Below are 12,933 nucleotides of genomic sequence, written 5' to 3' on the forward strand. Positions count from 1 at the left end.
TAGCTTATTATTTAACATTAATTATTCATCAAGAAAAAAATATAATTGTAGAAAAGGACTGTTGAGTACAACGTAAATTACATTATTTAAAAATGTCTAAATTAAAAAAGTGACTATAGTTTATAGCTTATAGATACAGCTTAAAAAGTTTAAACTTATTAAAAATACCTTTTATTTAAAAATGTTAGAACATGTTTTGACCGGAAGTAAATATTTGATTTTTGATCCAGGCTTCACGCTTCCTGATTGACATAAATGCGCCCTGATGGATTCTTCTAATATACAGTTCTTACTGCAGTTCTATTTTAGATGAGTGTTGAATGTTGATTTGCTGTTTATAAACTGATACAGGAGGTATGTTACACACGTATGTCTTACTTGCCCTTTGTGTGTGCAGGAAATACATTTTGTACTTCTAGAAATGAAGATTCGTCTTGTTTTCAGTGTAAACTTGAGTTGAGTTTATTCACACTGTGTTCCTCTGCTTTGGTTGCAGGCTCCTGAAGCACAATGCCTTATTTTGGCTCGGAGGAGACGGTGAAAGAGCTTAAGAGAGCCCTGTCCAATCCACATGTCCAAGCAGACCGTCTCCGGTACAAAAACTACATCACCAAAGTCATCAGGTCAGGGTTTTATTTTTTATTTTAATTTACTGAAAGAGACAATTATTAAAAGTACAAATGAATAGCTAAGCCATAAATTAAAATGATCATCAGCTCACCTTCATAGTATCCTGTGAAACAGATATTTAGCAGAATGTTAAAACTGCTCTTTTCCATACAGTGAAAATGAATGAAATACAATGACATTTTGCCAAGTACCAAAAGGACAAAAAGCACCAAACAATCACAGAAAGCCTGGAAATATCAGCACTTTAAAATAGTGTAGGTTTTTAAAATAGGAAATGATTCAATCATTTTAAATCAATACATATTATAAATAATGCATCAGCTAGATATCGCTTGTAGTAGAATATAAATTGATTGCAAGAAATAGTGGTGTGAACAAATTGTTCCTTTGAGCTGACACTGAATTAATCAATTGAACTAGTTCACAAATCAGTTTGAATGATTTATTAGCAAATGAAATCTGAATTATTTCTTATCCATTAAATGTTATCCGGTAATTGCACATGACAGGTTCATGGAAAAGTCATGGGAATTCATTGGTTAAAAATCTTTGACCATAAAAAGTATCATGAAGCAGCCATATATTCTAAGCCTTAGGAAGCAACAACTGTAGAGTCTACGAGAAACAGAAAAACATTCCAGTCTTTATTCATTGTACTGTCCACCTTAACTCTTTTTGTTAGTTAGACAGAACTAAATGTTGACAAATAAGACATAAAGTGATTTCTGAGACTGTTGTTTGTTTCTTTGTAGGTTCATGACACAGGGTCTGGATGTCTCCTCTTTATTTATGGACATGGTGAAAGCCAGTGCCACAGTGGACATTGTTCAGAAGAAGCTGGTTTATCTGTACATGTGCACCTACGCCAGTGACAAGCCTGACCTGGCGCTGCTGGCCATCAACACGCTGCGTAAGGACTGCGCTGATCCCAATCCCATGGTGCGAGGCCTGGCCCTGAGGAACATGTGCAACTTCAGGTTTGTAGATTTGAAATCATTTATTTTCTTCTGTCTGCACTCAAACTATAATCCTGACAACCTCCTTACCCCCCTTTAGCAATCACTTAACAACACCTTTGCAACCTTTCACAATTATACAACAACAACCTAGCAACCCCCTAAAAACCACCCTAGCAATCCCTTAAACACCCAAGAAACCATTTAGCAACCACAGTAATAACAGCCAAACAATGTCCCAGAACACCACAGCAATCAGCCTAGCAACCCCCTAACAACCACCCGACAACTTTCAAACAGTGCCCCAGCAACAAACTCTGCAACAGTTGGCTTTGTTACACAAGCAACCAGGACACCTTAGTGATCACTTAGCAATAACCTAGCAACCTCCCAGGACACGGCAACAACATCTTAGCAACATCCTAAAAAGTAATGCCCTAGCAACCACACAAGACCACCAACAACCACCAAGGGATCTTAGCAATCACTTAGACACCCTAACAACCATTCAGAACACAATATCAACACCCAAACAATGTCTCAGAACACCACAACAATCAGCCTAGCAACCCACTAACAAGCAACTGCTCGGCAACCTCCCAGGACACTTTAGAAAATAACTAAGCAACTCCCTGCAACCATTCAGAATTCTAAAACAAGAGCCTGACAACCATTCAAGACACTGTAGAAAACCCCTAACAACCACCCATAACATGGCGACAACATTCCCCCCACAATAAACACGGCAACATTTGGGCTCTGCTACACTCAACACCCTAGCAACCTCCCAGGACACTTTAGCGATCATTTAGCAATAAACTAGCAAAATGCCAGAATACTGCAACAATATCTTAGCAACACCCTTACAAGTAATGTCATGGCAACCACACAAGACCACCTAGCAATCATTCAGAACTAGGGCTGAAATGATTAGTTGACGTTATCGACAACGTCGACAATAAAAAATGGTCGACAAATTTTTGTTGTCGAGTAGTCGTTTAATGTCATATGATCTAATTTAGAGCCTGCAATAATGGGGTTTGACCAGTGTGGCGCTGTAGCGCGAGACTGTAATTCAACCCTCCCCATGATATTCAGGAGAAGCAGAGATACAGCGCTTCAGAGCAAACCCAGCCAAATCAGAGGGTGCTGATCTGCGTTTACATAATAAAAGCTGCAGTGATTACCTTTTATTTATTAGAATATGTATAACTCAATATTTTAACTAAATGCAAAAGCGGGATAATCAATACATTTCTACTGATTAATCAGCAAAATAATCGATGACTAGTTGATTAATTGACCCAATAATCGTTAGATGAATGGATTATCAAAATAATAGTTTGTTGCAGCCCTACTCAGAACACAACATCAACAGCAGCCTAGCAACACTCTAGCAACCATCCAAGACACCCTAGCAGTCACCTAGCAACCCATTAACATCCATCCAGAACACTACAATAGCCAAGCCATGCCCCAGAACATCCTAACAAGCAACAACCTTGCAACTAGGGATGGGCGATTTCCGCAACAATCACATTCGAATATTTGAGCTCACAAAAAACGAATAATCGAATATTTGTTTATTTAAATTAAGTTTAATGAGACAGACGTTATTTTTCAGCAACATTTATTGTTTCCGTCATTTTTGAACAAGCTTACACACAATAAGCTTGAACATTACACATCGTGTTTTGTAGCTGAAAACCTTTAACAATGCGTGCAAACAAACAAAAGTACAGATTAAAAGCAAAAAAAAAAAGTGAATAAATAAAAAACTAAAATAAAGCAACCTGCAGCAATTAAGCTATTGTAGAACGTAGCCTACACTTAACCTTTAAACTTTTAAACTGTCAGCAAATCTTTTTTGCTTTTTTTTCCTATTGTTTTACATGTTCTTGTTAAGAAATACGGGCATGTAAACATGATTGGGGGAAACTCGGCTCCTTAGTCTGTTTATAAGACCGGCTGCGGAGAAAACGTGCTCTAACGGCACAGACGTTGGCGGGACTCACAAATAACGGTGTGCTAAGTGAATAAGTTTTGTATAGTGCTTCGTGTTTTCATTTCACCACTGAATGGGATCCTCATCTGGTGGAATACATGGCTCCAGCAAGAACTGTTCCCACTCATCTCGGCTGGACTATCTGTAATCATCGCTGGAGAACTGGCTCAGCCTTCTCCGATGAGTGGGCCTTGCATCCTCTTCATCGTTGGTGACGCACCACTCGCATCAAGGAAAATGTTCTGATGTTCAAAAAAAGTTTCTTTTTCTTACTTCTCTCATGTTTTCGTCGAGGAACCTGAGATGTTGGTGCCGAGGGTCTAGGGCAGACGCGAGAAGAGGAGTTTTCACTGCATTCTCCAAGTTACCGGTGTTTATTCGTCGCTTGAGAGATACTGCAACAATGTTCTTGAATTCGGTCACTTTCTGTGATTCTCCACGGCATATTTGAAGTACTGTAGAAGGCCGCAGTTCTTATTCATTCTTTAATTATTTTTTGCTTACATCTTCAAATATGCCATGGATAATCACAGAAAGTGACCGAATTAGGTTTTATTGTGGATTTTTATATATATATTTTTTTTTATGGCAAGCAAAAATATAGCGAAATTCGAATATCATTTTTATTTATAACAACTCGGATACCATTCAAAACAAAGCAACACCCTAGCAACCCTAGCAGTCATCTTAGGAATCACTTACCAACAACTCGGATACCATTCAAAACAAAACAACACCCTAGCAACCCTAGAAGTCATCTTAGGAATCGCTTAGCAACAACTCGGATACCATTCACAACAAAACACCCTAGCAACCCTGGCAGTCATCTTAGGAATCACTTAGCAACAACTCGGATACCATTCAAAACAAAGCAACACCCTAGCAACCCTAGCAGTCATCTTCAGAATCACTTAGCAACAAGTCGGATACCATTCAAAACAAAACAACACCCTAGCAACCCTAGCAGTCATCTTATGAATCACTTAGCAACAACTCGGATACCATTCAAAACAAAACACCCTAGCAACCCTAGCAGTCATCTTAGGAATCACTTAGCAACAACTCGGATACCATTCAAAACAAAACACCCTAGCAACTAGTGTTGTCAAAAGACCCGGTACTTCGGTACCAAGTCGGTACTAAAAAAATTTAAATGTGACGGTACCAGGTTTCTTTAAGTACCGGTAGTACCGAGGTCCCGTTCAAACCCGGTTCAGCGTTATGATTTCCGCGAAGCAGAAAATGAGGACGGAATCTCAAAATCCTGTCATGAAAATGAAACTTACATTTTAATATGGACAGTCATAGAATTTGTCAAAGTTAGCATAAATTAATCAAATCAAATCTCCATATGGACCAGTATCTGTAAATGTTAAGCCGCAAATGTTGCCTGAAATATGAATCCGTGTTCTGTGTGTCTCTGTGTGAATTAATGAATGGCAGAGACGTGCGGGTTTGTTTACTACATAGACTGAAGCGCATGACGCTTGCATTAATTTCAGCATCTGAGCTTCAGAGTTCTCTCTCCATCAAGCGATCTTTTCAGTTTCTCACACATGCAAAAGAGAGAGAGAGCGAGAGTCTTACCACGCTGAATCGACACGCTATATGTAAACTATTCTTTATTGTCTTTTCCTGTAATGGAGTTCATTTAGAATTATTCATATTCATTTTTATTCATCAAGCAGAATAAAAATAGCAACAACTCGGATACCATTCAAAACAAAACACCCTAGCAACCCTAGCAGTCATCTTAGGAATCACTTAGCAACAACTCGGATACCATTCAAAGCAAAGCAACAGCCTAGCAACACCCTAGCAGTCACCTAGCAACAACAGACTAGTAATTTTCTAACAACGTTCCTGGCAACCAATCAGAACACTCTGGAATCATGGTCGATATTTTTTCATGAGCAGCTCTCCTACATGTTCTTCACACCATTTAACTGTTTGAAAATCACGGTAAAACAGTCTACAGTGGAATATTTCTTCAGTAAATACTAAGCTACCGTGTCTACCTGTCCTGAATGACACCCTTCCCTTTATTTGCTTGTTTTTCAGGATGCCGGGGATGACAGAGTACATAGAGCAGCCCATTGTTGCCGGTTTGCAGGACAAGGCCAGTTACGTAAGGAGAGTCGCTGTGCTTGGTTGTGCCAAAATGCACAGTCTGCAGCCCAACGCAGAGATCGGTAGAGTCAAATATTCTGTGTATCTAAATTGTAAGGATAATGTGATGAATATTCCCTGCTTATTTTAATACATGTGCATGAAAAGACATAAGCAGAGAGATTCATCATTTTGGGTCAAGACCGTTCCCTTTTAAAGGAATGTTTCTGGTGACTGTGATGACTGACAGCATGTCAAGGATTCTTAACTGAAAAGAACATATTTTCAACAGAACATATCACATACTTGTAGACAACCCGTTGGATTGCATTTTGTGTCGAAATCAGCTACTTTTCAACAAAAGCGGGGCAAAAACAGGAAATGTTTATCAAGATGCTTCTAAACAGCAGAACAATTCAGTAGTATTTCCTGTCTTTCCTAAATGCACAGTGTATTTTTGGCGCAGGGGCTTTGAATTGTCTTTCTGTGAGGGTCCAGTTAATGTTTTTATATAACGAATGTAGAATGTCTGAATCACAGTTCTGTTCACCCAAAATGAAAATTAGCATAATGTTACTCGCTCTCATGCCATCCAAGATGTAGATGAGTTAGTTTCTTCATCAGATTTGGAGAAATGTAGCATTGCATCAGTGTCTCGCCAATGAATCCTCTGCAGTGAATGGGTGCCATCAGAATGTGTCCACACAGCTAATAAAAACATCACAATAATCCACACCGCTCCAAATCCATCAAGACATTTTTAACTTCAAACCATTGCTTCTGATTGAAATATAAGATCACAATCCATAATAACACTTCCTCCTGTAAAAAAAAGTCCATACCCTGTTGTCTTCTCACATCAAACTCCACTCACATATTTGTTTAGAGCTGTTTTACAGCTTGATCTGTGCAGATTCCTCTCCTGATTAAGACAAGATAACTTTTTCATTGGAGGAAACAGTATTATGACTAGAGGTCTCGTGTTTTAGCCAGAAACAACATCTTAATGATGGATTTCTTTCTTAAGAACAAGCAGCTTTTCACCTCACAAGTCATTAACTGATGGTCTGGAGTGGTGTGGATTACTTGTGGATTATTGTGATGTTTTTATCAGCTGTTTGGACTCTCATTCTGACGGCACCCATTCACTGCAGAGCATCCATTGATGAGGCAGTGATGTAATGCTACATTTTCAGCAAATTTTAACTATTCCTGTTAGTTTCTGTCTGCCGAATGAATACATGTAAATAAATGTTCTGGATTTGTGTCTTTTAGATGGCAGTATAGTGAATGAGCTGTATGCTCTTCTGAGGGATCCAGACCCTGTGGTTGTAGTGAACTGTCTTCGTGCCTTGGAGGAAATTCTCAAAGATGAGGGTGGTGTGGTTATTAACAAACCCATTGCTCATCACCTTCTCAACAGGTGAAATATATATATATATATATATATATATTTCAAGAAGATTTTTAGTTTAATTACTTTGTCAAGTAAAAAATTTATATTTTCCTTACTCCTTAAATACGTTTATTCATGCTTCTTTATCGGTTAGTGAAACAAACTTAATTTCAGCTAGTTGCCAAGGCAACATTTCTTATTTATATTTAGTTGAATTGATTTACTAAAATAACTGAAAGTAAAATTGGAATAAAAACATTTAATGTAACATTCAAATCTAAAAACTGATTCAGAATATTAATTACAAACTATAATAATATCTCAATACTGAAACAGCATTTGTATGTTTCTATACTATTGCACTGAACAAAATTATAAATGCAAAACTTTGAGCTGAACAAAGATGTACGACTTTTTTCTATGTACACAAAAGGCCTGTTTCTCTCAAATATTGTTCACAAATCTGTCTAAATCTGTGTTAGTGAGCACTTCTCCTTTGCCACCTCAAAGGTGTGGCATATCAAGATGCTGATCAGACAGCATGATTATTACATAGGAGTGCCTTAGGCTGGCCACAATAAATATAATATATTATTCATCAATTTTCAATGAGCTCCTGTTTTTATATTTCCAGTTTTCATTTTAATCTTAGTTTAGATTTTAGTTATTTTGTTGTGGGAATTGCTATTTAGCTTTAATTATCTGTTTTAGTTTTAATTATAGTACTTCAGCTTAAACTTATTTTTATTATACAACTTTTTTAGTTTTAGTAAAAAATGTTTTTCATTGAATATTTTTTATTTCCATTTCCGATTGATCAACAAATCAATTAGTTAACTATTTCAAAGTTGCATTTTTGCAGGACAAAAGTTTTTCAAAGGCTTTCGAAAGCATCATGTATTGTCTTTGACCTTTTTAACAGATTGTCTAATGACCGACTTGTGTTTTCTCCTTCAGAATGAAGGACCTTGACAGCTGGGCTCAGAGTGAAGTCCTCACCTTCCTGCTACGTTATCATCCTCGTAGCGACGACGAGTTGTTCGACATCCTCAGCCTACTAGACTCCTTCCTCCAAAGCTCTCACGCACATGTTGCAGTTTCCACGCTCCGCCTCTTCCTTCATTTAGCCTCCGCCCACCGCGCTGTGCAGGCCGACGCCCTCCTGCGCACGAGTGCGCCCCTGCTGGCCACCTGCGGCGCTGCATCACGCGAGCTTCGCTTCGCTGGCCTCTGTCACGTACAGCAGGTCATGCGGAGTCAGCCGGGCCTTTTCGCCACGCATTACAAACGCTTCTTTTGTGGATACTCTGAACCAAGTTACATTAAGTTTCGCAAGATGGAGATCCTGGTGGAGCTGGTGAATGATGAAAATGTTTCTTTGGTTTTGGAGGAGCTGAGAAGCTACTGCACTGACGTGTCTCCTGAACCGGCCCAGGCAGCCATCGCTGCTATAGGTACCACATCTCATGAGACGCTGTTTGTTCCTCTCAGACGTCTGATTAAATAGGAAAACACAGAAACTTTATTTTGAGGAGCAAATGTCAAACTGGCTGCTTTAAGCATTTTGCACAGTTAGGGTGCATTAATGAAAAAATAAATAATTAATACCAGAATGGGGAACAGAGTTTAAATTTAGGCTTTTTATTTTTATTTTTTTATAAAAAAAAAAAAATCATAAAGTAACTCTGTTTCACACAAGAGTTCAATGTTCCTTTTTTGTGAAAACAAATAATATTTTTTGACAGTTTTTCTACGTTTTAATCATTTGATTACATTTAAATTCAACAGCAATAATATATATATATATATATATATATATATATATATATATATATATATATATATATATATATATATATATATATATTATTGATTGTAATGTTTTTGTAATAATTTTAATTGTCAGATACAGTTGAGACCACTCAGATACCACACCCCCACACACAATTTTATTTTTTTAATTAAATTACAATTTAAGTAGGTTAGTTTAGAGATTTGACAAAAACTAGCTCCTTCATGCTAAGATATAATAATTTATCATACAAATTTAAAATGGCATTTGAACCTTTATTATTTTCAAAAAAGTAAAGGGATGCAATCTGTACCCTATCCATGGAGAGGGGTGTGTAAACGTTGTAATGACCTGAGACCTTAAAAAAAACATACAGTTCTGAATGAACAGCATTTTGAAGGTTAACTCTTCCAAAGCAGGCAGTATGGCACTTTATATCACTTGTCCTGTAATATAAATCACGGTCTTAACTAATCATTGCAACTTTCTGCTAAAATGACTATTACTGTTATGTCTAAATTTATTATAAGTATTTTTCTTTTTTTCTTTTTTAAGGTCGCATTGCACGAACATACAGTGAGAAGTGTCTTGATATCCTGACCGGCCTGCTAGCACTGAAACAAGATCACATCACGTCAGGTATGAGAGAAATCTGAGCCACACCTGTGTGCGTGCTTGTGATTTTTATATCTTCTAGTTAATGTGTAAAGTTTTTTTCTAAAGGAGGTACTGTTTGATTTTCACAAACCTTCTCCAGCCTGGATGAATGCTTTGTTTGCTAACGACCATTATCAGTTCACCGAATCAACTCCCCCTCGTGTGTGTGTGTGTGTGTGTGTGTGTGTGTGTGTGTGTGTGTGTGTGTAGCCGTGATCCAGACGTTCAGGGATCTGGTGTGGTTCTGTCCTCAGAGTACAGCCGCTGTGTGTCAGACCGTCGAGGCTTGTGTTGACCGTCCTCAAGATAGTGAGGTGAGACGATTCAGCTGCTATTTATTTTCACCATCTACAACTAGCAAGCTGTGTTTGCCACTTTCTGATGCCTTTTCTTCACAATCCCATTAAACTGCCAATTTATAATTATCTACAAAAATAATTGCAAGCATCTTAGCATACTCTTGACACCATCAGGGAATACGTCTGGCACTACAGGCCTTCAGATCATCTCAGATTCACAGTCTGTATGCAGTGGCTAAAGATCTCTCTCTGGAGCACAGATGCCTTAAATGAGCTTCACAGAAGACAACACAGCTAAAGCGCAGAGCAGCCTATCACACATCAGTATAAGAGAGAGCCAAGGCATGTCTGACCTCCCGATCATCCTGATGTGAAATGGTTTGGTAACGTTTCCATTACAGAGACGAGAAGGTTACACCCTTTTCCTGTTTTTCTCAGGGAAAGCAGGCTCTGTTATGGCTCCTGGGAGCACATGGTGATCAGATGGGTAGCGCCCCCTATGTGATGGAGGGCTATATAGACGGGCTGAAGACTGAGCTGTCCTCGACCGTGAAGATGGAGCTGCTGACCGCCACGGTCAAGATGTTCCTGTGCCGCCCCGCTGAGACTCAAGACATGTTGGGCCGTCTTTTACATTACTGTATCGGTGTGTAGAGCACGTTTACAGACATGCATCTGTGTATATATGTACACACACACATATTTTTAATTCTGAGATACAGTCACCGAGGTTTCCTGTCATTTGACCCATTTAGTCAAGAGCTTCTTGCGTCTGTAATAGAGTTACAATGTTCTCTGGTCCGCCGCAGAGGAAGAGAGCGACGTGTGTGTGCGTGACCGGGCTCTGCTGTGCTACAGACTTCTTCAGAGGGGAGTTGAAGAGACCAGGAAGGTTGTAACCGGACCCAAATCTGATCCGTCCATGAGTGTTGTCACGGGACGGCAGGAAGAGCCCATTAGTGAGTGGGCCTCTACCTTCAACACCCTCGGCCCGCTGGCTGGACGTGATCCATGCCCTCAGACTGATGCTATATCAGCCGCTGACCAGCCATCCTACAGTGCAGAAGGGGAGCTGTTGCCGGGTAAAGCCGATTTTTAATTCTTACTATAAACCGTTTTATTTTAGCATCATTGATATACTATATAGGTTTGGTTTATAATTGGTAATTGGTTTTAGTAATTTAGTTTTGTGTTATATATATATATATATATATATATATATATATATATATATATATATATATATATATATATTATTTATTTATTTTTTTAAGATGTCTTTATATTTTATAAAATTTTAGAGTATTTAGTTTAATTTTTTATTTTATTTCTTTTTGATCTTGTATTATTTTTATTTTATTTTAGTTAATTGTTATTTAAATAAAATTAAACTACATCAATAACATCAATTGAATTTATAAATGTATAAATTCAGTAGTAATATATAACATATTTAGTTAATAATAATCCTGGCAATAACAATTTTTAATTAATTGTGATTTAAATTGTAATATTAGACACTTAATTTTATAATAAATTAAATACTAATATAACATCATATGTCTCATCCTACCTGCTTTTCTTTATTAATGTCTGTATAATTTTGTATTTTATTTATAAGTTCACTATATTAGATATTGTTGTACCTCAGCTTTAAACAAAAATCTATAAATGTTACATTGTTCTTTTATTGTTGTATTTTCTTTTGGTGAATGTTTACTTTAATTTTATAATGGTTATAATTTTCAATAAAAAACAATTTTATTTCATAATAATAATCATGATATTCTTCATTTACATAATTTGAATTTTGATTTAAATATACAATATTTATAATATAAATAAATGTTGTAATTGCCAATATTACAGTATTGTACATTAATAATTGCATCATAAATGTAATACTGATATAACATGGTGTAACGGTCTCACCTCACCCGTGTTTCTCTGACTAACAGGAAGTGAAGATGTGACCCTCTCCAGCCCAGATGACACAGAAGAGGAGATCAGTCTATCTCTGGGTGCTCCTCTGTCCCCCGAGAGCTTTGAGAAAGTGTGGCTGGACTTGGAGATTCTCCACAGACAAGCTCTGGGTGTCTCTCGTCCCAGAACGGCTCCGGACACGTTACAGGCTTCCTTACAGCTGGTGAAGATCCAGACTCTGGCCTTCACCCCCGGAGACACTGTGCCCTGGAAGGCCCACATTTACACCAGGAGCACTGGGACCCTGATCCTGGCCGAACTGCTGCAGGGGGCCCCGCAGGCCCCTGGCACTGACGAAAGCCTGGTGCTCTCTGTCAAACAGCAGCCCGTAAACCAGCATGCCATCAGACGATTTGTTTCAGTCCTCAACAGTGTGCTGCAGACTCTTAATCTAGAATAGTGTCTGAAGTTGAGGACAACTTACAGTTATTACAGTATCTAAGCTGGAGCATTTTCAACACATTTAAGCCAACAGTCTTTCTAAATATAAAAACCTTCCAGTAAAATAGTAGTATGCTGTTCAGACAGTTACATTTGGAAGACGCATGCACATTACACACGCAAATTTAGCAAACACACGTGGTGAAGTAAACCAAAGCTTAACTTTCAGGAAGTTCATACGATTGCTATTCCCCAGCAGAACTGTACTGGATATCCTGAGCGCTTCTTACAGTCAAGCATTACACATCTGTGCTACTCTGATCTAGCAGCTGTCTTCTTTCTAGCACCCAGTTGTATAATTTTCTTTTTCAACGTCTTGCAGATAAAGCAATGTTTATTTATAGTAAATACATATGGTCTGTAATACAAAACAGGTGCCTTTTGTGTCCTCACATTAATTTGAATATACTTATAATATATTGTAATATGCATTTTAGAAGACTATTAGCAAAATTAAATATGTATCACTTGCATGGTTTAGACTAGTCTTATAAGTAAGTTATCTGGTGATATGTATATATATATATATATTTTTTTTTTTGTTGGGTTACATAAAAGTGTAGATCATCTGAAGTGACAGTTCCTCGTCCTCCTCTTCCTCCACCCATGCCATCTGTGCACTTACAACCGGTTTGTATTTTGCACATTCACATATTATTGTGTGT

General features: G+C 37.8%; 1 protein-coding gene across 1 annotated transcript; it reads left to right on the forward strand.

Moving 5' to 3' along the window:
• The first annotated feature begins 231 nt into the window (after positions 1-231).
• ap4b1 (adaptor related protein complex 4 subunit beta 1) lies at positions 232-12,697 on the forward strand. Its single transcript, XM_059540737.1, has 11 exons — positions 232-354; positions 497-623; positions 1,383-1,607; positions 5,653-5,783; positions 6,976-7,123; positions 8,054-8,550; positions 9,444-9,527; positions 9,756-9,859; positions 10,283-10,490; positions 10,654-10,926; positions 11,803-12,697. The coding sequence occupies exons 2-11, from the start codon at positions 511-513 to the stop codon at positions 12,225-12,227; spliced, it is 2,208 nt and encodes a 735-aa protein (XP_059396720.1). The 5' UTR covers positions 232-354; positions 497-510; the 3' UTR covers positions 12,228-12,697.
• The last annotated feature ends 236 nt before the right edge of the window (positions 12,698-12,933 follow it).

This window comes from Carassius carassius, chromosome 46 (assembly GCF_963082965.1).
Source record: "Carassius carassius chromosome 46, fCarCar2.1, whole genome shotgun sequence".
Taxonomy (NCBI): domain Eukaryota; kingdom Metazoa; phylum Chordata; class Actinopteri; order Cypriniformes; family Cyprinidae; genus Carassius; species Carassius carassius.